This window comes from Anomaloglossus baeobatrachus, chromosome 6 (genome assembly GCF_048569485.1).
Source record: "Anomaloglossus baeobatrachus isolate aAnoBae1 chromosome 6, aAnoBae1.hap1, whole genome shotgun sequence".
Lineage (NCBI taxonomy): Eukaryota > Metazoa > Chordata > Amphibia > Anura > Aromobatidae > Anomaloglossus > Anomaloglossus baeobatrachus.
In genome coordinates this window covers 259,850,388-259,875,810 of record NC_134358.1, presented here as the reverse complement: position 1 = coordinate 259,875,810, position 25,423 = coordinate 259,850,388, and the positions used below count along the sequence as shown (strand labels likewise).

The 25,423-nt window shown below is 42.2% G+C and overlaps 1 protein-coding gene across 1 annotated transcript in view; it reads right to left on the bottom strand.

The window, feature by feature from the left end:
* Nucleotides 1–1,559: 1,559 nt before the first annotated feature.
* The window catches only part of BCL2 (BCL2 apoptosis regulator), a 231,518-nt gene continuing 207,654 nt past the window's right edge, over nt 1,560–25,423 (bottom strand). Inside the window, exon 3 of the mRNA XM_075314829.1 lies at nt 1,560–1,885. Within this exon, the coding sequence (XP_075170944.1) occupies nt 1,751–1,885 (135 nt within the window). The 3' untranslated portion in view covers nt 1,560–1,750. The remainder of the gene's footprint in view (nt 1,886–25,423) is intronic.

The window sequence follows — 25,423 nt, the reverse complement described above, 5'->3', positions numbered from 1 at the left end:
GGATACTAAAAGATAAATATATTGACCGAATAGGTAGCGTTTGGTCAAAAAGTGAGGCTTAGCGCCACTTGTGCATTAAAGCCAGAGATTGGTTATATCTTAGGTTGGCGAGAAGACAAAATAGATGCTTAATGTTTTACATATTTTAATGAGGATAGAGGACAGTATATTATTAAGGTAATGGCTTTGGGTTTTTAATATATTGGAAGCATGGACCTCACTAGTTGCTGCATCGTTCCAATATTTTTTGCTCAATTTTCATCTGAAATTATGTGCAAGTATATGCAGATCTCTTGCTGCTCTAAATTAACCATAATCCATGAGACATTGAATATCCCAGATCTTGAAGATGACTCTTGACAGTAGAATCACTACTTGTGCATTGGTAATCAGTGTAAAAATTGATAAGTGCTATATGTTCTAATTCAATTCCTTAAGATCAGCCATGTCCAGGTCTTTATGATAATGCCCCTTTAATGCATAAGGTGCAGTTGCTGTATGTATAGCTAGCTAGTCTAAGTCAGAGCCGTTACACCGGAGACTACACCTGGATCTCCGCTAGAATATATTGCATTTTAGTTGCAACATTCCGTTATTTTAGCAACGCAGAATTTAAAGTAACAGTAGTTCTAACCAAGCAATTCTAACGCGGAAATTAGTCACTTTTATAGCGTAATGGAAGCTGAAATGACGTTTTACATATGACAGGGTGAGCGAGGGAGCCTTATTGTTTGGTTGCCAGATCAAATGTGGTTCGGCAAAATATAAGTCCCACATACCGCATAGTATTTCTCACCCTTGCCTGAGAGACAAGCAATAAGGTCACTGACTAATTATGCCACCTATATAGGTGGCCCACTGGACTGGAAGCATCTGTTAGGTTCTCCGCAAGAGGTTGACACACACTGATTGACGACAGTGGTTTTTCATATCAATTGTGGTCTTAGGCATATGAATAGCAATATCAGACCAACTGTCCGACAATCCTTACATGTGCTCAGCAAAACCCTTGCATGCAAGTACATTGAAGATGTGTAAGAAAACTAGAGACTTACATAGTAATAGTATTATACTATCTATTCCCTTGACGGTGCCAGATTTATTCAGACTAAGTTACTGGAAATTCTAATTCGTTAGGCACGCGGTGCTAAGCGATGACCAAGATGGCAGTATATTCTCTTCCAGAGAACCAACCCAGTCACAAGAGAACACTAAATGAACAGAAGGGCATAGATGTCATTTCGGATTCTCTCTTCTCATTGATGGCTGCCAAACTCTTTACTACTGGAGGAAATATTAATATATGGAAACTTGGATGCCACAATTTACTATAAAGCTAACTATAAATACTGGAAAAGAGATTTAAAAATAAGTTAGATGTGCTAATACAAAATGTGATGTGATTAATGGTGGCAAGTCAACCAATAATCGGGCAACCAAACATTACACATGGAGCGGACAATAGGAGAGTGGCCGTTAAAGTAACTATATAACCAAGAAATAGGCAAAAAGAAAATGTTTAAGCGCTACATATAATGGTCACGATGGTGAGGCATAGCTTGAAATCGAAAGAACTTTAATAAATAAATCTTCTATAAAAAGGAAATAACTCTAGAATAAAGAAATAAACCTCCTTTGGCAGTTATAGCTGATATGACAGTTGGTCCATTAGCCATACAGATCAGTCTCTTTTTGTTTTGTTTTTTTTTTTGTCTTGTGATCGTGCCAGATGAAATGCCTTCGAGGATGATCACTTATTTCCCAGGTAGGCTCCTAATGTGATGCAGGCTCCAATTACAGCAATACTTAGGATAGTCTTGATGGAGGGCCACATTGGATCAAATGGAGGTCGAACGCTGTTGCCATATAGTTCAACAAAAGCCTCCTGAAAAATAAGCAGATGACAACGATTTAATGCACAGAAATATATAAAACGAATCTATATAGGCAACCACTACATCTCAGAACAATATCAGATCCTCCTAATAGGCAGTAAATTTCATCACTGTCCCCATTGGGGCTCACAATGTAAGGTCCCTATCAGTATGTTTTTGGAGTGTGGGAGGAAACCGAAGAACCCAGAGGAAATCCACGCAAACACGGGGAGAACACACAAACTCCTTGCAGATGGTGTCCTTGGTGGGATTTGAACCCAGGACCCCAGCGCTGCAAGACTGCCATGCTAACCACTGAGCCACCATGCTGCCCATCACTCATTTACACAGGTACACCAGATTTAATCACCCTCAGAATGACAATCTCACAGCATTATTTTCTGGCTGAGTTTGTGCATTATGATATGTAGGGTTTTTACATTACACTGAATTATTGCCTCACGTCATTATAGAAGTTAAAGGGATTGTCCCAAGAACAAAGTTCAATTTAATAAATCTTGGAAAAATAATAATTTCCACAATTGGTTGTGTTTGAAAAAAAACCATTCCTGTACTGAGATAATCTTATATATGTGTCCCTGCTATGTGCTGTGTAATGGAGGTGTCTGACTGTACAGGGACATGGGCTGATCATACCACATCTCCTGGGCAGGGGAGGAAATAAAACACTATACAGACATTACAGTACAGGATCTCAAATTATGTCCTCCCCTGCCCATGAGATGTGCTATGATCAGACTATTTCCTGTACAGTTAGACACGACCATTACACAGTATATACCAGGGGCACATATATAAGAATACCACAACACAGAAATATATATATTTTCTAACACACTCTATTGTGGAACATCATTATTATTCCAAGATCTATTGATAAAAATAAACATTAAATTTGACTTTGTTAATGCCAAAACCCCCTTTGAGACTGTGTTCATTGATGAATTATGGATTGTTAGCAATGACCACCAGCAGAACTGTGGATTCAGCTCTGAGATGTTAGAATATGCCCAGAAGTGGTGAAAAACAAAAATCCACCACAGATTTGGCCACAAATATATAACAAAGCCATAGCAAAATTTGCACGTAACACATTTGCAGTGGAAATATCTTCTTTGTGCCTCAAATTAAATATTTTAACCCTTTAGGAACCCATGACATACTATACACATATGTCGTGTCCCTGCTTTTGATGAATGCTCGCACACGGAGCCCACATCTTTCCATGCAGATGAAGGCTGAACCATTAAACCTTCATCTGCCTCTGACACCCGCGAGTGGAGCTGCACTAACTAGCTGTTAACCTGTTAAGTGCCACTATCAATCTATGACAGCGCCATTTAACGCACGCTTGCAGGGTGGCGCGCTCTTTATACTCAGTACAAGAGTTGTGCCCATCTGAGCATCCCACTGCTCATTATGAGTACGGAGCACCCGAGCATGGAAGTGCTCACTCATCACTAAACATAAGAAAACAGATGAACGGAAAAAAATACTAATACTTGCCATACACTGAATGCACCAAAAGACAGCATTACATATAGCCAATTAATAATGTCAGCTAATAAACAGTAAAATACTGAAAATGTGCCTGAAAACATCATTTTATAAAGTGCTAATTTCAAGTTTCACGAGGAATAAAAATAAATTCCCAAAGCAGATGGGATATTTTGGATTTTCATTACAGCTTAGCACCTTATAAGTATATATTTTTAGGGATTTTTTTTTTCTCTCCAAAAGTGTTGCTAGTAGATTTTAAGAAATCATTGCTACTATTGTTTGTAGTCATTTTGCTCAGATTTTAATTTGTACAGCTCAAACCCTGGCAATATCAGCAAGGGGTGTAAAAAAAACCCTGTCTCACGTTTAAGGAAAAAGACAAAAATGCTATAAATAAGTATGCTATATTTGTATATGAATAGACAACAATGTAAAAAGAAGATGGCATATCATTTAGTTACACAGTTAAATAGGTTAAAAAAACAAACAAACCCTAGTTTCATCTAGTTCAACCTTCCTCCACCAATTATACATTTTGTCACTAAATCATCCATAACTAACAATGTTGTGTGCACTGAGGAAATCATCCAGCCTTTTTTACATCCTGTTATAGTGTCAGCCATTACTACTTCCTTATGGTTGGGCATTCCACAGTCTGGATGCTCTAACTGTAAAGAACCCTTTCCTATTTAGCTGCCAGATCACCTTTCTTTCAGGCCTCAAACACACATCCGTGAAACACGTGCGTGTTTGGTCCGTTTCCGTATATACCGGAGACACGGACAAACGTGCACCAATGTTATTCCATACGGTCCGTGTCCGTGATATGTATGTGTATCCGTTTTGCACGGAAGCATGTCCGTTTTCTGCACGGAACACGCACACGGACCCAATGGAAGTCTATGGGTCCGTGAACACACGTATGTGACACGGATGAATCTCCGTATGCGTTGTGTGCTTTTTTCTAGTGATGTCGGTCATTCTTTTTCTGTGTATGTCGGTCAATCTCCCTCAGTCCATCGGTCTGTCTCTCTGTTTTGTCTTTCCCTCTCTCAGTCTGTCGGTCAGTCTCCCCCTCTCATATACTCACCGTTCCCTGATCACCGGCGCGGCGCTGCACAGCTGTTAAAAAAAACTCCGGCGGCTTTTACTATTTTGAAAAAGCCGGCCGCTCATTAATCAATCTCGTATTCCCTGCTTTCCCCGCCCACCGGCGCCTATGATTGGTTGTAGTGAGACACTCCCCGACGCTGAGTGACAGCAGTCTCACTGCAACTAATCACAGCCGCCGTTGGGTGTGTCAATATCGAGCAGTAAAATAAATAAATAATTAATTTTAAAAAAAAAAACGACGTGCGGTTCCCCTCATTTTAATAGCAGCCAGGGTAAAGTCAAACGGCTGAAGGCTGGTATTCTCAGGATGGGAAGCCCCACATTATGGGGAGCCCCCCAGCCTAACAATATCAGCCAGCAGCCGCCCAGAATAGCCGCATCCATTTGATGCGACAGTTCTGGGACTCTACCCGACTCTTCCCGATTTGCCCTGGTGCATTGGCAATCGGGGTAATAAGGAGTTAATGGCAGCAGCCCATAGCTGCCACCAAGTCCAAGATTAATCATGTCAGGCGTCTCCCCGAGATACCTTCCAGGATTAATCTGTAAGTTACAGTAAATAAACACATACACTCGAAGAAATCCTTTATTTAGAATAATAAACACTAACAAATACCCTCGTTCACCATTTTATTAAGCCCGAAAAAGCCAATTATGTCCGGCGTAATCCACGGAGGTCCCGCGTCGCTTCCAGCTCAGCAACATGAAGGTGACAAGAGCTGCAGAAGAACACCGCCGCTCCTGTCAGCTCCACACAGCAATTGAGGTGAGAAGCGCGATCAGCGATGATGTCACTCAGGTTACTCGCGGCCACCTCTGGATCCTCCAACTGTGACTGCAAGTCGCCCGAGTGACAGCGATAAAGTCACAGGTGAGTTGCGGTCACGGGTGGAGGATCCAGCTAGCCGCGGGTAACCTGAGTGACGGCAGCGCTAATCGCGCTGCTCACTTCAGTCACTCTGGGTTTTAGCGGTTACCGGTGAGTCCTTCACGGGTGACCGCTAATCAGTACGCGACACAGATAGAGCCGCGGCATGACAATGAAGTCGGGTGAAGTTCACCCGAGTTCATTCTCATTGCGCGTCGCTGTCTGCCGTCAGTCGACATGTATCAACGTCATTGTGCATCACACACGGAACATTTTACAAGGGCAACACACGGACATGTCACTTACGTATCTCACGCACACACAGACATTCAACACGCACATACGGCTAGCATACGCAATTCACACGGATGCCACACGTACCATGAAAAACGGACTTAAAAACAGAAAACGGACCCGAAAAACGGAACGGAACACACGTGCGTGTTTTTCACGGATGTGTGTCGGAAGCCTCACCCACAGTTTATAGCTCTAGTACCTTCTGCACATGAACATTACATTATTTGGGGAGATCATTTCAATTTTAGGACATTTCTTCTGTAGATTCTTTTATGTCCGATGGAAAGAACCATTGGGTCTTATTTGAATCACTACTGAGAGCAAGGCACCTTCAATCTTCTCCACTCATACCAAGCTAAAAGAGAATACTAGACGGTATTTCCGAGCAGAAATGAACTGAAGATGTCCAAATCAAGGACATATCCTCTCTTGGCTTTAACACATACATATTTCCGACATATAAAATCCAATGTGTCCAACTAGTTCTATTCACAGAAATTAGCACAATATACTAGTCTTGTACCTAGAGTATTAAAAATATTTCATGGCCATGTCTGACGCTTCGATCTACTGGAAAAATAAAAATAAAAATTGTTTTATTTTTTTCAATGCCTTGAAAATGAAAAAATATGCTATTTTGTTGCCATCTTTTCTTAAATAAATTATCGTTCTCAGTAGGTTAATATGGAATTATTGTAAATATCATGGAAGACAATTCGCATTTGCCTTCACATGAAGCGCTGTACATGACTTGTAGTATAATGCTCCTGGAATCGGCTTTGATCCAGAACCGATAACATGATATATTTTATTCTATACTTTGAAATCAAATCATTAACATGTATGAATATTAATGAACATAACATAAGGAAATATTAATTATCTATATGTTGCTTCAGGAAACTAGTTCAAAAGAAGAAGAAAACTCCACTATAGTAATTGACAGTAGATATAACATGAACAGCCCGCAGCAGATTATACACATATATATGATAAAAAGGCACTAATGCTACAAATCAGCTGCAATCAAGGCTCCTCCATTCATCCATGCATATTATGTCTGGTGTTAAGAGCTTAATCCAAAATGTGGTTCCTGCAAAATATATGTACAGTATATATCACAAAATATATGCCTTCATTAGTGTATATGTCACATCTTTAACCCCTTCAGCCCCGGGGCACTTTCCGTTTTTTGCGTTTTTGTTTTTTGCTCCCCTTCTTCCGAGAGCCGTAACTTTTTTATTTTTCCGTCAATCTTGCCATATGAGGGCTTGTTTTTTGCGGGACAAGTTGTACTTTTAAATGAGAAAGCCGCGGAGACACCATCACGTGTTTCTCAACGCTGGCAGGAAACTAGCCAGGTCTTTCACCGGGAAGGAACAACCACGGGAAGGGCAGTCTCCGGTCAAGGAGACCACCTATACCAAACATGGTATCCATCCACAGACAGCCGTTTCGGGGTATTTGCCCCTCATCAGTGTGGAGTAGGAATCTGGCTAGTGGGGGCAATCCCTAGTATAAGACTACTTAAGCAAGCACTAGCCAGATTCCTACTCCACACTGATGAGGGGCAAATACCCCGAAACGGCTGTCTGTGGATGGATACCATGTTTGGTATAGGTGGTCTCCTTGACTGGAGACTGCCCTTCCCGTGGTTGTTCCTTCCCGGTGAAAGACCTGGCTAGTTTCCTGCCAGCGTTGAGAAACACGTGATGGTGTCTCCGCGGCTTTCTTATTTGCATACTTCCCAGGGGGCAATGCTCTAGAATCACTGCGTTGAGAAACACGTGATGGTGTCTCCGCAGTGGATATGTTGATCTCCCTAAGGTCAACAATGCTTGCTTAAGTAGTCTTATACTAGGCATTGCCCCCACTAGCCAGATTCCTACTCCACACTGATGAGGGGAAAATACCCCGAAACGGCTGTCTGTGGATGGATACCATGTTTGGTATAGGTGGTCTCCTTGACTGGAGACTGCCCTTCCCGTGGTTGTTCCTTCCCGGTGAAAGACCTGGCTAGTTTCCTGCCAGCGTTGAGAAACACGTGATGGTGTCTCCGCGGCTTTCTTATTTGCATACTTCCCAGGGGGCAATGCTCTAGAATCACTGCGTTGAGAAACACGTGATGGTGTCTCCGCAGTGGATATGTTGATCTCCCTAAGGTCAACAATGCTTGCTTAAGTAGTCTTATACTAGGCATTGCCCCCACTAGCCAGATTCCTACTCCACACTGATGAGGGGCAAATACCCCGAAACGGCTGTCTGTGGATGGATACCATGTTTGGTATAGGTGGTCTCCTTGACTGGAGACTGCCCTTCCCGTGGTTGTTCCTTCCCGGTGAAAGACCTGGCTAGTTTCCTGCCAGCGTTGAGAAACACGTGATGGTGTCTCCGCGGCTTTCTTATTTGCATACTTCCCAGGGGGCAATGCTCTAGAATCACTGCGTTGAGAAACACGTGATGGTGTCTCCGCAGTGGATATGTTGATCTCCCTAAGGTCAACAATGCTTGCTTAAGTACTTTTAAATGAAACCATAAGTTTTACCATATGGTGTACTGGAAAGTAGCAAAAAAATTCCAAGTGTGGAAAAATTGCAAAAAAGTGTGATGGCACAATAGTTTTTGGGATGTTTTATTCACGGTGTTCACTATATGGTAAAACTGATGTGTGGGTATGATGCCTGAGGTCGGTGCGAGTTTGTAGACACCAAACATGTATAGATTTACTTGTATCTAAGGGGTTAAAAAAAATTCACAAGTTTGTCCAATAAAAGTGGCGCACGTTTTGCGCCATTTTCCGAAACACGTAGCGTTCTTATTTTTGGGATCTATGGCTCAGTGATGGCTTATTTTTTGTGTCTCGAGCTGATGTTTCTAATGGTAGCATTTTTGCACAGATGCTACGTTTTGATCGCCTGTTATTGCATTTTGCGTAAAACTTGCGGTGACCAAAAAACGTAATTTTGGCGTTTGGTAAACGGCGTAGTGGCAAAAAAATTCCAATCAGATTAATTGATTTTATATTTTGATAGATCGGGCATTTCTGAACGTGGCGATACAAAATATGTGTATATTTATTTATTTATTTTTTAACCCTTTAATTTTCAATAGGGGGAAAGGAGGGTTATTTGAACTTTTAGGGGTTTTTTTGTTTTTTTTAATTTTTTAAAACTTTTTTTTTACTTTTTTTATTTTATTTTACTAGTCCCCCTAGGGGGCTATAGCGATCAGCAATCCGATTGCTGATCGCTATCTGCTGATCACAGCTATACCGCTGTAAACAGCAGAAATAGTCACTTTCTTTTTTCCTCTGCTCCGTGCCGAGGAAGAATGAAAGTGAAACTTCTAGTATCAGGCGTCATCACAGGCTACGATGGCAACCACCGACATCCGGAGGGGGCGGCGGTAAGTAAAAAACATGGCCGCGCGCATATAGATCTCGCTGCCAGACTTTGGCAGCGAGATCTAAGGGGTTAATGTTCCGGGTGGAATGCGATTCCACTCGGAACATGTAGGCACACATGTCAGCTGTTGAAAACAGCCGATATGTGTGCCGATCCACGCCGCCTGCCCGTGGCAGGGGGCGGGGCTTACCGGGACACGATCCATGACGGAAAAATCCGTCCATGGTCGTGAAGGGGTTAAATGTACAGTCGTCTGCCCTTCGCGTTCTAGTAGCCCAACAGTGTTTTCATACTTTTTCAACAAAGCTCCGGTCACAACGCCATCTTATGACTCTAACTTGTGACTGTGTGCCACAAGCTCCCATTGCATCTCTTTGAGAGCCAGAATGAGGCTCTCATAGATGCATTAAAGAGGTGGTTCACCTCTTTTCATTACTGGACACATCGATATTATTCTCTCAAATACCTTGTGTTGCCAATAGTGCCTGTGAGCGGCGCTATTGTGCTCTTCTCACCCACTTTGCTTGACCTCCGGGCTCCATGACCTCTGATGTCCGGTGATGTCATGTCAACTTCCTGTTGACCTGACATCACTGTAGGTGGCTCCACTCTACGTGAGTGACTGGGCAGTGGGCGGAGTTTCACCGCTCATCACAGCCCAGCATTGCTCCTGCTTGCGGTGCTCTGCAGTGAAGAAGTAGGGAGATGCTGGGCTGTCATGAGCGGTGAATGCCACCCACAGCTCAGTGGCTCAGGAAGACTGCGGCTTGACTCAATTGATGTGACATCACCAGACATCAGACGTCACGTATAGGGGGTGGGTGTACCGCAATAGTGCCGATTACAGGCACTATTGGCAACAAAAAGGTATTTGAGAGAAACTTGTTTCTCAACATAATATTGATGTGGCCAGTAATGAAAAGGGGTGAACCACCTCTTTAAGGTAGTAGGGCTAGTTCTAGTTTTTTTTTTTTTGGGGGGGGGAGGTTACATTTACATATTTATTGGACAGTGTTTTACACTGGCACATTATACTCTGAGGCTATTCACATATACAAAATGATGACAAAACTTGCCCATTAAAGTGAATGTTCAATTTAGAAAAGAAAAAAAAACCCCGACAGTACAGTGTTGCCATCCTGTCTGCATGCCAGTCCTGTTTGCTAGAAGAAGCTTGATAAACTTCCAGCATTTTTTTTCACATGGGAGAAAAACAGATGATGCATGAATGATGAAACTGATGGACAAGTGAAAATCTGATCTAGCACACAAATAAAAAAAAAAAGTTACATTTTACAAATGAGAAAATGCACTATGATTTTGGCTTAAGAATAAGTTTGCCCGTCAGAGATCACACACGTTCCATTTCAATTACTATTTTAGCTGTTCCTAGCACATAAGAACTATTTATTCTTGTGTTGTTAGTGACATCGGATGCTAGCAAAGGGGCAGCTCGTTACTTGTTTAGCAACTGCAAGAAATTTTTGCAGGTACAGAATAGTCATAGACCACTCATGCCAGCTACTTTGCGGCTTCCACTGACGTCATGTCAACAGAACTCTGCTGAGGGGCTTGACCGCTAATGTCATGCCAACTGAGAGCTGACTCCCCGCTGCCTAACTGCCAATCAGCATAACGTCGGCAGTCACACTCCTGCAACAGAGCAGCCAGAAGAGCTGCTCTGTTGATGTGAAACAACAGCAGAATCTCTGCAAGGAGCGGGTCAGTGTCTGCTCTGAGCTTGAGCCATCTAAAACAGGCAGGTACAGGCTAGAATAGCAACTACCCGAATGTTAGCTCTTAGGCCTAAAATTTTATATCTCTACCTACCTGAGGTCGTTATCTTGTTGGAATACAAAGAGAGGATCATGCTCTGCTTCGGCATGTCAAAGTACATGTTGGCATTCATGGTTCCCTCAATGAACTGTAGGACCCCACAGCCGGCAGCACTCATGCAGCCTTAACCATGACACTCCCACCACCTTGCTTGACTGTAGACAAGAAACAATTGTCTTTATACTCCTCATCTGGTTGCCGGCACACGTTTGACATTATCTCAACCAAATAAGTATATCTGAGTCTCATCACACCCCAGCACATGGTTCCAGTAATTCATGTCCTTAGTTTGCTTGTCTTCAGCAAACTGTTTGTGGGCTTTCTTTTGCCTCATCTTTAGAAGAGGCTTCCTTCTGGGACAATAGCCATACAGACCAATGTGATTCAGTGTGCAGCGTATGTTCTGAGCACTGACAGACTGACCCCTCACCCTTGTAATCTCTGCAGCAATGCTGGCAGCACTTATACATCTATTTTGAAAAGGCAACCTCTAGATATGATGCTGAGCATGTGCACTCAACTTCTTTTGGCTGTCCATGTGGAGGCCTGTTTGGAGTGGAACCTGTTTTGTTAAACTATTGTATGGTCTTGGCCACCATGCTGCAGCTGAGTTTCAAGGTATTGGCAATCTTCTTATAGCCTAAACAATTTTTATGTAGAGCAACAATTCTTTTTTTTTCAGATCATCAGAGAATTCTTTGCAATGAGGTGCCATGTTGAACTTACAGTGACCCGTATATGAGAGTATGTGTGAGCGAGAACACCAAGTCTACCACACCTGCTTCCCATTCACACCTGAGACTTTGTAACACTGACGAGTCACATGACAGGGGAGTCAAAATGGCTAACTGGGCACAATTTGGTAATTTCCACTTAAGGGTGTACTCACTTTTGTTGCCAGAGGTGTTGACATTAATGGCTGTGTTTTGAGTTATTTAGAGGACACCAAATTTACACTGTTATACAAGCGGTACACTGACTACTTTACATTGTATCACAGGGTCATATCTACAGAGTTTGTCATGAAAAGATATAAAATATTTACAAAAATATGAGGAATGTACTGACTTTTGTGATATACTGTGTATATATGTATATAGATTTTTTTCTTTAAAATGCATGTAATTTGAGCTAAATATTATTTTCATGATACATTTTGTACCGTTTGTGTGAGAGCCCCTGCATGGAACTGTTTATTGCTTCCTGCAGAATGAGTTAACTCAGGCTCCATCAGCCAGCACACTAAGATGGTCTGAACGGAGTTTTTAATAGATATAGATATAGATATATATGTATATATTGTAACAAGGCTACTCACTTGGCTGCGTGTTGAGGTAAGGAGAGGAACGGTTTCATTAGAAAAGTCCGGCAGGTTTATTTAAAAAGTCTCATAACCTGCTTCAGCAGAAACATAAAGCAAGCCTTTTCGGCCACAAAGGTATAAAACAACAAACCCCCCCCCCCCCAATAAGTCCGTGTCACTGCGGGCGTGCCCGCTCGGCATAAACAGTCCACTTTCACACAGAGCTCCTCTCTGTTAGAGTCCAGCAATCCCCAAACACAGACACCCTATGAGACTCCTGGTCTCCTTTTATATCCACAACCAGACCCAGAAGTGGAGGTATGTGAGCAGCCAGACCCACCCATCTCTCCGGCTGCTCGTAAAACCCGGCCCTAATATTCTCCTAATATTCTCCCAGCACTACATGTACTGGAGCTTACTCCCGAGCTTACATTACAGAGGATAACCATCTCTGCGACACATACCTCCCATCGACTATAGGACCAGTAACCCTGTTACAATATATATATATATATATATATATATATATATATATATATATATATATATATATATATATATATATATATATATATATATTTTATATCTGTCTTTTGCTGAGCTCCTCTCTGCTGATTTATGACCACAGAAGACATCATATATAGATGGATGTGCAGGGAAACTAAGAGCCTGTATATACAGTACAACATTTTTAATGACAATCAGATGCAAAAATGATTTTTAGCCAAAAGCACAGACATTAGAGCAAAACAAAAGTACCCAAAAGGTGAACAACCCTTTATTAGACCAACTGATGCGCTTAAACCCCCCACCCCCTAAAAAAACCCGATGTGGATTTCAGGGCAAGTAGTGGTGCAAAGGGTGAAATTTGTTGCCAATCGGCACCGAATACGTGAATTATCTGCCATGTATACTCCTGCAAATACACTAGGGTTGGGTCAGAACATGGACCCCTGCTATTCTTATTTTTGGTAAGCTTACAACAGAATTTAGAAGCAAACTAAAAGGTGCATTGATTTGACATCACATATCGGATTAGCGTGCAAACACCTGGTTATTTTTAATATACATAGGAGAATTAAAAGGAAAAATAAGTAATTGTATGACTAACACAAGGGGACTGAAAAAGTAGACAAGTTTTCTGGTTTATAGGTGAACAAGAACTATCTGAGCTTGCCAAATTAGTGAACGAACAAGGACTCCTATAGGAAACAGACTTTGCATTTAAACAGTTGTATATATTGAAGCAGAATCGCGCATACAGATGACCTAATCTATACAGTGTGCTGAACATATGGATTTCATTTAAAATACCAACAAAAAGGAAAGGGCACACTAGAATGAGAATATGTTACAGAAAGAAGAAAACCAGAATCCCAGACACTGCAAGAAGGAAACGCTAAGAAAGAAAACGTAGACCACTATTACACCACGTCTCATATACACTCATCTTCTTTCTCATTATTTTACCTTTGTTGGTATGCCGAGAGGATTTCAGAGCACTGCCAGTACATATTATTTCAACAAATCATTTAATTAATGTTACATTTTCAGATATTTTTCATACTTTTGTATAATTCTGAACTCATTTTAGAGTAAAATTAATTGTTTGGATTGTGGTGATGGGTAAAGTACACGAGAAAGTACTCCAGCACTCAAAATATAGCAAAGGTGGTTGATTATTGTGCATAGGCCAAAACATGTGCACTACGTGTGACGTTTCGGGTTATAAGGACCTTCTTCAAGCATGCACAGCTAGGCAGACCGTAAAAAAATGTTGTTTGTTCAGTGCTGTAGGAGTGCAACACAACCGCATCGCTATAGTGAATGGCATCAGTTTTGGACTGTCCACAATAAACAACCACCTTTACTTAATTTTGAGTGCCATTGAAATTTCCGATATTACTACGGGGTTGAACCCTATCCGTGCACCTAAAAATTGACTTAGAGTGCCTACCTTACCTTACCTATTTATTTGATGGGTAGGTACAGTTTTGAGTTTCATTCCTGGAAATCTGAGAACAATTTATTAAAGCTTTTATGCCAGAAAATTGGAGTAAAATCCTTGAAAAGCTGCTATTTTTTAAACAATGGGGAGTTGCAAAATTGTGCAATTTTGGCATTTTTTATGCCAGTATGAATTAACTCCACTGAAACGTGGAGCGCAGAGGTGGTCCCGAGGCAAGATGTGGCTATGTTTATGTAGCGCCCCTGAAAACCTCAGGGCACTACAAGGAACTGCATCGTCTTAGGGAGGACCTACCCCCTGGGGCCTGGAGTACCAGTGCCAATTCCACCAACACACATCTAAAATCCTAGCTCTCCTCTCCACACTGGGCATAAAGGGTTAACCATGTAAGGGGATAGTCGCCATGGGAACGAGTTCCTGGGTATAGCCAGCCTCCTGGTGAGAGGGGGCAGGAGGTAGTCAGAGGAGTTAGAAGTGGGGAGCACACAGGAGAGGTGTGCGGACGTGCCTCAGCTGGGTCCGTGTAACGGTGACCCTGGGGGCACAGGAGAGAGGTGGCCAGGACGGGTACCAGGATACCGCTGGGACCGGAGCACGCACTGGGCACAGGGCCCTAGGTCAAATGTCAAGTTTCAAACGGTTTGATAAATAACTGTACGGTGAGGACACCTTCACAAACTTCATCGAACCAAATTATCCGGGGGCATCAGCAGTAAACTAGGATCGGGGTTTGGACACATACCTCCCCGCAGGGTCCGCACTGCCCACCGTACGGAGAAGGAGACTGTACCCCAAAAGGGATAGTCGGGGCTCCCAAACGCTTCCCACTACGGGGACTCAATCTACAGAGAGTGCCCGGGACAGAGCAACCTGGGTCACTACATTGGCACTGATACTCCTGGGACCGGAACCAGCAGGCCGAGGGTCTATGTGAGTAGAGACTATTAAAGTTAACCTGGTATGGTCTCCATCATTATACACCATACATCTCCCAGGCATAGCCCTACCTGCAGAGGGCCTACCACCATAGCTGCCACTACCACCATCCCCGGGAGTACCCACGTTGAACAGCGGTGGTTTTCCATTCTTAACCGAAAACCCGCAGGTGGCGTCACAAACATTAACTCTATTATCCCCTGTAAATACTTCCCTTTTATTAAGCGTCCCCAGGGCACGGGACCAGGCAACAGCCACCAGAGTGACATTCCCATTTGCAACCGCCCGGGACTGAGTACCCCCTTCCCTGGGCGACACATTTGCTCATCAGATTTATAAAAAATGCTGTTGATTTGCATGCCAGTAATGCATTTTTGGTACTGAGCAGGGAGGCGTACACTATTCAGAAGAGGTGACCTTTATTAAATGGCGAGTGCCACTTAATGGAGTCGGTGCCTTCTATTCCAGCAAGACTAGCATAGTGCGCTCTACACCAGTTTTGATTTTGTTGAGCTTTGCTTCTTTGAAGCAGAAGGAGAGAATGCACTAGTGACATTTTTCTTACATTGTATATTAAACAGTTATATCACTCTCTATATTCACTGAAAACAAACATTGATCTTGAAATTTTGAGATTTTAATCATTCTTCCAATTCAGCTGGTAAAATCACAACGGGTTCTAAGTGATTTGGGGAGTTGCCCTCACGCTTCCTTCCAGCCCTTCTATTCTGTAGGTAGTACCAAGGCTGGTCTAATGCCAGGACATCCACACCTGTGTAAAGTGACAGAGAATATGGCCAACATGCCAGGAGAGGCTTCCGGCAGTGCCAGATTGGTTGTAGGGATGTGTAAGTAATGGGCAGTCTGCCACTCATTCTGGTATCACAAGAGCACGATTTTCGGAAGCACTACCGTAATCATTCAGAACATAAATTAGCACTACAGAATACATTTTTAATTGTATTTTTTTCAGATAAATTATTTTAGCGGTGAACCCAGAGGCCCAACATTCAGGATTTTTTTTTTTTTAATTGCAAATGCACTTCCTCTGTCCACCTATACAAACTTATATAATGCAAAATGATGACCTGTTTAATACCATGATATAAACAGCAATTCTATACAATCTGAGATGGACAACTGCTTTGAGAACACGCAATAAGAAGAGGAGATGTGACATTACTATGGAAAGTATTTTTAGATAAACGTTCTCCCTCCCAAGTCATTAGTTTTGCATCATGGTGACCATCACTGACACATTGCGATGATTATGTGTTGTGCTGAGGTTAGTTATGTAGTGAGGGATTCCCATTCGGTATGCGGAGTCCTTGCAATGCTTCAGTCAGCACATTCTTACCCGTGAGGATATCCTGTCCAGTGACAGTGGGGGAAGTAATGATTCTTTACCAGCTGTACTCCTCAGGTATTGAAAGGAAGTCCTAACTTCCTCCTCCGAGCCCTGCCTAACACCCACACACAGCTTTCACAAGTGCAGGAAGACACATTTCCCCTTTTTCATAATCAATGAAGACCATTCTCACCCATTCTACACAGACTTAACCGCATCTGATTGAGGTCGCCTTAGCTAAAAGCAATGTGTGCGTACGGATGTAAATATACCTGCTTCTATACTGGAGTTTTACTTTTACTCATTACCGGTTATGAAACTCTACAAGTAAGCGGTAATAATATTTATATTTTCTATATACTGTTATTATAGTGTGCACCTGTTATTCAGACGGTGACATATTGGGCAGCTGGTTCTTATCTATACGGTATAAGCATTCGGATTCTGACAGGTCAGTTTATTGGGAAAACATCGAAAAGACAAAGATTTCTGTTGTAATTACATCTTAGGCCGGTTTCACACATCCGGCTTTTTGCCGTTTTGCCGGATGCGGCGCTCTCCCGTACAGTTAATACAGTACAATGACAGCGCAACAAGCGCCGGTCACATGCTGTCATGTGACCGGCGCATGAGACCCGGAAGTTACAGCGCTGTCATTGTACTGTATTAACTGTACAGGAGAGCGCCGCATCCGGCAAAAAGCCGGATGTGTGAAACCGGCCTTAGAGAGTATTGATGCTTTTACCACATTTTGGCTGTTGAATAGCAAAGGATGAGGCTCCATTTCTGTCCCTGATTGACAGATTAGGATACCTAAAGCCTGCTTTACACATTTCAATTTCGCATACGACATCGTATGCGATGTGACCCGCCCCCATCGTATGTGCGGCACGTTTAATTTTTTAACCGTGTCGCACAATTGATTAAAAGCTGTCACACGTACTTACCTTCCATACGACCTCGCTGTGGGCGGCGAACATCCACTTCCTGGAGTGGGAGGGACGTTCGGCATCACAGCGACGTCACGCGGCAGGCGGCCAATAGAAGCGAAGGGGCGGAGATGAGCGGGACGTAAACATCCCGCCCACCTCCTTCCTTCCGCATTGTCGGCGGGAGCTGCGGACGGAGGTAAGCTGTCGTTCAATGTTCCCAGGGTGTCACACACTGCGATGTGTGCTGCCTCGGGAACATTGCACAACCGCACGTTCAATCTTTGAGAAATGAACGACGTGCATGCGATGAACAGATTTTCGGTCAATCGCAATTGCACGGAGGTTTTACACGATACAATCATACTTACGATTCCGGATGTGCACCACTTATGACGTGACCTCCCTGAATATCTTAAGATTTATTGTAGCAAGTAAAGCGCCCTTAAGATGACCCAGCACAAGATTGTGAATGGCTTGCATCTTTAAAGGGATTTTCCCTAAATGTAATAAATTGGCCTTGCCAAATAATGCAAACGGCGGCCTGTCCTCGTCCCGTGTCAGGATGGGCTGCTGTCTGAAGAAACAGCTCCCAAGTCCCGTGTCTCAACTGATGGAGGAAATAGAGACATAATACAAAACAGAAAGTCGGGCACCGCAGCGTGAAGCTGTATAGTGGAGCCGTACTCACGGATGACAGCAATCAGCTGTTCCAGGACTTGTATTGCCGTGCCGGGTGGTGCTCTGCTGACAGCATGGTCAAGATTTCAGAATTCAAGTATAGGGAAGAAGCGGCAGCTCACTCGGGTAATTGGCAAAGATTTTTTATTCTGTGGTTGTAGACATAAATCACAAGAACAACGGGGAGAGGGGGAGGTGCGGACACGGCATATGGACAACAGCTGTTTCGCGCTGTTGGTAGCGCTTTGACGAATTCACAGGGACTCGTCAAAGCGCTACCCACAGCGAGAAACGGCTGCTGTCCGTCTGCCATCCCCGCACCTCCCCCTCTCCCCGTTGTTCTTGTGATTATGTCTGCAACCGCAAAATAAAACATCTTTGCCAATTACCCGAGTGAGCTGCCGCTTCTTCCCTATACTTGAATTTCGGAAATAGAGACATAACAATCAGAGTCTGCAGGGGGGCCTGCCAACCTCAGCTGATGTCAGCATGCCCATAACTGGGGGCACATGGCAGTGACATCATGTGTCATGGCGTACACAGCGATGTAAACCACAGGCTCCTGCACCGGCTGCAGAAGAGGACGCCATGCAGCAGGGAGCGGATGAAGGGGAGTATATTTTTTTTTATGGGGGGTGGGGTTTGGATGTTAAAGAAATCAGCAGAAAGGGGGAGATATATATAGTCCAGGAGAAGGCCCAGGATGGGGACATATATGCCAGGATTTAATAAATATATACCAGGATGGGGGGATTTGTATACTGGAATGGACCCAGGAGGTGGGGGGGGGGGCGGCGCATATATGCATGTAAGGGGCTCTGGGTTGGGGACATATATACTAGGATTGGGGATATACATACCAGGATGGACAAAGGATGAGGGATATATATATATATACACACACCTGAAAGGGGAAAAGGATGGGGACATTACTATATAATGGGGTGCACGGAAACACATATGTGTCTTTATAGGATTTAGAATGCGACAAGGGCCCATACATCTGACCAGCTTGCAAGGAGGGGGAAGAGATTCAAATCTTGCACTGGGGTCCATGAAACTCTAAGTTACACCACTGAGAGGAGATATATTGTAACTACACATACTTCCAAGATTGAAGAAGGGCTGTGACATCAGAAGAAATACATCTTCTCTTTGGCTTTTATTTTCTCCAGCCTCTGTCCTACATGCGTTGTGAGGTAAGAAGATTTATTTCTTCTCCTGTCACAGGCTTTCACTGGCAGCTCACCAGTACCTGTTCTTACAGTACAGCTCCTCTCTCTGTCAATTGAGCCTTTCGAGATCTGTATTTCTTCAGACTACAGCCCGTCCAAGAGCCGTGACTAGGACTCTCTGCCAACTAAATTGCTTGATGGAGACCATTTTATTACATTCTTGGAGAACCCTTTTATGGAAGATTCAGAGGTGAAAAAGTTAAACATTGGATGGCTACAGCTATTGTTGAAATATTGCACTCTTTACTCCAAGACCTGTGGATTATTATTTTCAGGATTAAATATTTTTACCTGCTACCAAGAAAGGTATTTTATTTGCACTAACTGTGAGGAACAGGAACAACCTGAGGGCAGAGTTATTGATTCAAGTTTTCAATGAAGAAAAGTCCAGAAGTACTCATATATGAAATATAAGCTTTTTTTCATAATACTTAAAAGTAGCTTCCCCAAAATAGAAAAAGTACAGTCTGAAAAATGTCTGAGACTTTGATTTTAGTATATATGAAGGCTTGAAGTATGAAATCAGATCATGGTTATATGGATCTCTGTTATGGTTCCCGTTTTGTATCTTCAATGTTGTTCGGAGACACAGAAAGGATTCTGTATGACTAAGCGAGGAAAGAAAAAATATTGTAGGAGAAAATAGGGTGGCTTATAGAGTCACCATACATTAGCATATGGACTCTTATAGGTGTTGCTGTTATAGAAAGACTGTGCACATATTTCTGTTACATGGTTATTACCATAATTCAAGCATGGGCGATAGGTATTTAAAGAAAATCTGTCAGAAGGTTTTTGCTACCTCATCTGAGAACAGTATGTAGTAGTAGTAGTGCAATGATGTATCAAGCCAGTAATGTTCATTCAAACTCACCTGTGGCAAGTAACAGGTGTGGGCAATATGAAAATCACACCTAAAACTAAGCATGCAGAACAAAAAAGAGGAGAAGAGAACGGTCTAAGGACTCAAGAACAAATGAGGTTGGAAAATATTAACAATCTGAAGGTTACAAGTCAATTTACAGAGATCTTTATGTTCCTTTGTTCATGGTGGGCAACATAATCAACCAGTTTACAACCGATGGCACTGTGGCTAATCTCCCTGAACGTGGAAGGCATGGAAAAATTGATGAACGTTTACAACACAGGATAGTCTAAATGGTGGAAAGCAGCCCCAATCAAATTCCCCAAAAATTCAAGCTTTCCTGCAGGCTCGGGGTGCATCAGTGTCAGAACAAACTATTGACATTTGAATTAAATAATATGGTAGGAGAACCCCACTGCTGACACATACATAAAAAAGCAAGACTACAATTTGCCAAAATATACACAAGCCAAAATTCTACTGGGATAGCATTTTGTGGACAGATGAGACCAATATAGAGCTTTTTGGAAAATCACATCATTCTACTGTTAACAAGAAACAGAATGAGGCCTACAAAGAAAATAACACACTACCTACAGCCAAATATGGTGGAGGTTCAAAGATTATTTGGGGTTGTTTTGCTGTCTCTGGCATTGGTGCCTTGACTGTGTGAAAGGCATCATGAAATCTGGAAAGATTACCAAAGGATTTTGGGTCGCAATGTAGTGACCATTGTCCAAAAGCTGGGTTTGTGTCCAAGGTCATGGGTATTCCAACAGGACAATGACCTCAAACATAATTTACGAAGCGCCCAGAAATGGATGGAAACAAAGCGCTTGGGAGTTCTGAAGAAGCCAGCAACACGATCTAAATCTCATTGAACACCTATTGAGAGATCTTAAAATTGCTGTTGGAAGAAGACACCCTTCAAATATGAAACACCTGGAGCAGTTTGCAATAGAAGAGTGGTCTAAAATTCCAGCAGAGAAGTGTAAGAAGCTTGTTGATGGTTATAGAAAGTGATTGAGTGCAGCTATTTATTCCAAAGGGTGTGCAGCCAAATATTAAGTTGAGCATGCTATCAATTGTGTCACGCCCATGTTTGGAGTTTCATGTGAAATTAAATCCAATTAGCTTTTTATTTTTTTATTTTTTTTTCGGGGGGGGTGGGGTTGTCCAATTCACACAAAGGAAGAAAACATGTAATTGTGATAATGAACTGAGGGAAACATTTAATTTTTCGGAACATTCCACGGGTGTTCAACACTTACTTTTTTTTACATTTACACTTTATATATATATATATATATATATATATATATGAAATGTATATATATATATATAATAAAAAAACACACAATATATGTGCACATACATACATATACATTGGTGTGATAAAGTGTTTCAGATCACCACACAAATTTAAATATTAGTTAATTTTGCAAAGATGAATGGGCCGAAATTCTTCAAAATTGTTGTAAAAGACTCATTGCCAGTTATCGCAAAGGCTTGATTGCAGTTGTTGCTGCAAAGAGTGGCCCAACCAGTTATTAGGTTTGGGGGCAATCACGTTTTCACACAGGTTTGTATTTCTTTTTCCCTTATTTATAAAGACCTTCATTTATAAACTGCTTTTTGTGTTTACTTGCGTTATATTTGTCTAATATTTAAATTTGTTTGGTGATCTGAAACATTTAAGCGACAAACACGCAAAAGAATAAGAAATCAGGAAGGGAGTAAACAAATATATATATATATATATATATATATATATATATATATATATATATGTGTATATATATACAGATATACATACTCTAAATGTAACAGTAGCTGGCTGACATCAATCTGAAGAGAATTTTTTTTTATTTTTTTCTTAAACTACGCAATTGAAGTTGGTGAAACCAGTCTCTGACATCAACCACACACCTCGAAAACTAACATTCCTACATAGGACTGCTAACTGCAAGTTCAAAGCCTCACTTTGGTGACTTATTTATGTTACTCATTGCTCTCCTTAATATGCCAAACCATAGCAACTGTATCGTGAGAAGATTACTCAACCTCAACAAGATTGACTGTGAAGCTCTCACAAAAGACAATGAGATCGTGAGAATTGAACTGATCCTGCCCCAGACAACGGGTTATGCAAACAAAAATGCCAACATTATCTTAGATACTATAGAAAGCCCCACAGTGACATTTGTAATCAAGTCATAGCTATACACTGCCCGCACACTAACCTATGGGATTATAATGACTTTTCAGACACATATAATACAGAGAATAATATTTATTTTTCTTATAGAAGAGGCTGGGAAAATTTATATATATTACAGAAATTAGAAAGCGTGATTTTCATATTAAAATAAGATTTCCCGTGTGATGTGCTTGGTAAATCTATCTTGCCTATTGAAAGGACCTTTAAAGGGAACCTGTCACCAGTTATTTGGCGTATAAGCTGCGGCCACCACCACCGGGCTCTTATAAACAGCATGTTAGAATGCTGTATAGAAGAGCCCAGGCAGGGGATATAATATAAAAAACACTTTATAATACTTACCTAACGGTCGCGCAGAGGGCCTTATGGGCATCTCCATTCTCCGGTGCCAGCGCCTCCTTTTTCGGCCATCTTCGTCCTCTTTCTGACTCCTGTGTGCATGACGCGGCTACATCATACAAACTCGCCGGTCCTGCGCAGGCGCACTACAATACTTTGATTTGCCCTGCTCAGAGCAGATCAAAATGGACCTGAATGCCGGCGAGTGTGGATGACGTCGGACCTGTCATGCACCGCGGCTAGAGAAGGAGAACAAAGATGGCCAAAAGAGGCAGCGCCGGGACCGGACAACGGAGACACCCATAAGGCCCACCGCGCGACCGTTAGGTAAGTATTATAAAGTGTTTATGTTATATCCCCGGCCTGGGCTCTTATGTACAGCATGTTAGAATGCTGTATATAAGAGCCCGGTGGTGGTGGCTGCAGCTTATACACCAAACAAGTGGTAACAGGTTCCCTTTAACAATATTTTTAAATTTAAACTGTATGTATCAGTAAAAGGTGGATTAGATATTTGTTCTCTGTCACAGCAGATCAAATCTAGTCTCAGCAGATCACGCAGAAAGCCTGTTCTAACCTTCTCTGTGTGCGTTTGCTTTTTACCCCTATATAACACTGCCTTTATATGACTGGGGAAAAAAAATAAATGCCCCCCCACCCCCTTCCCTACACAACAATCTTTGTTAACAACTCCATGCAACTTTACATATACACTTCAAAAGTCAATATATATTTCCACAATCCTATGGATAAAAAAACATTTTTTAATCAGTCCAAATTGCCTATTTTTACTGATATACAAGTATAAAGCACCAGTCTTAATGAAGTTCTCGCTGGAGTATCGCGCACCAAAGGAGTAGTGTGGGCCTCTATGTGCTTCAACAGAATGGCCACTCCATTCATGGACCAGAGCAACATTTCTAACATAAAAAACACTGGCACATGTGGTATTATTATGTCACACCATCATTGTAGTCAATAAGGTGACACTTTATTGCTCCTTATTTTGGACACACCCACTTTAGTGGGACCAGTGATCTAATGCAGGGTTCCCCAACTCCAGTCCTCGAGGGCCACCAACAGTGCATGTTTTCAGGATTTCCTTAGCATTGCATGGGTGTTGGAATCATCAACTGTGCAGGTAATTAAATTATCACATGTGCAATACTAAGGAAATTCTGAAAACATGCACTGTTGGCGGCCCTTGAGGACTGGAATTGGGGACCCATGATCTAATGCATATGAGGACCTCCTGATTTTTCATGTTGACCGACAATTGACAGTATTAATGAGGCACCAGCTGTATTATTGCTGCCATGTATGCTCAAAAACAATGTGTCATTTCAGAAAAAACATAGCCTCTAGTCAGCACCGGAAAGTGTCTCGGATGACTCATCTAATGAAGGTTCCTGGAAGCTTCTCTCCACCCCTCTATTCTAGACTGACAGGTCTCTCCCTAGTCACACACATCAAGAAATACCTGTTAATTATTGGGAATGTAGTAGAGAGAAGCTGCCTCAGACGAGTCATTTGAAACACATAGTACTCAGCCAGATTTTCAAATTACAGTTACTCTAAAGTGCCACGTGTTCAGTTGCAAAAACACAACTCGTGTCTGATTCATGTTGTCAGTGGTTCAAACAGCATTGTATAAAATAGGCTGACAGTGCCCTACTCATTCCTTTTCTTCATAAAGAGATAATGAATCAGGAGGTTTACATACCCCAGCAGATTTTTTTTGAACTTTTTGGCCACAACCATAAACGTTACATTTGGAGACATGTCAACAAGGCCTATGATGAAAGGAACACCATTCCTACTGTAAAGCACAGCGGTGGATTGCTGATGATGTGGGGATGTGTGAGCTACAAAAAGGCACAGGAAACTTGGTCTAAGTTGAAGGAAAGATGAACACAGCACGTTAGCAGCACATACTGGAGGCAAATTTGCATTCATCAGCCCGGAAGCTGCGCATGGGACATACTTGGACGTTCCAACATGACAATGATCCAAAACACAAGGCCAAGTCAACCGGTCATTGGCTACAGTAGAAGGAAGTGAAGGTTTTGGAGTGGCCATCTCAGTCTCCTGATCTCAATATCATTGAGCCAAGAACTCAAGTGCGCAGTTCATACAAGCAAGCCCAGGAATTTACAGGAACTGTAGGCTTTTTACCAAGAAGAATGGGCAGCTTTACCATCTGAGAAAATAAAGAGCCTCATCCACAACTACCACAAAAGACATTAAGCTGTCATTGATGTTAGATGGGGCAATACACGGTATATGAACTTTTGATAAGGGGCATTTGAATGTTTTTGGTTGACATTATGATTTAAAAAGCGAAAACACAGCAGTTTGATAATAAATGGCTTCACCCATGAGTGTAAAAAAAGATTTTGTGTTATCATTCATATTCTCTGAAAAAAAGGTCAAGAAAGAAAAGAAATCTGCGGGGGTATGTAAACTGTGGCGCACAACTGTGTGTGTGTGTGTGTGTGTGTGTGTGTGTGTGTGTGTGTGTGTAATCTTGGGTTGATTCCAGTCCGTTCTCTAACCAGGTAACTTTGGAGTGCTGCCCCACAGAATATATTATTATATACACACTGTATGAAATCCAGCAAGACTAGGGTTACATCCCAGCACTACAGGTCCTGATGAGGTGGCCCTGAATAGCTATTACTAAA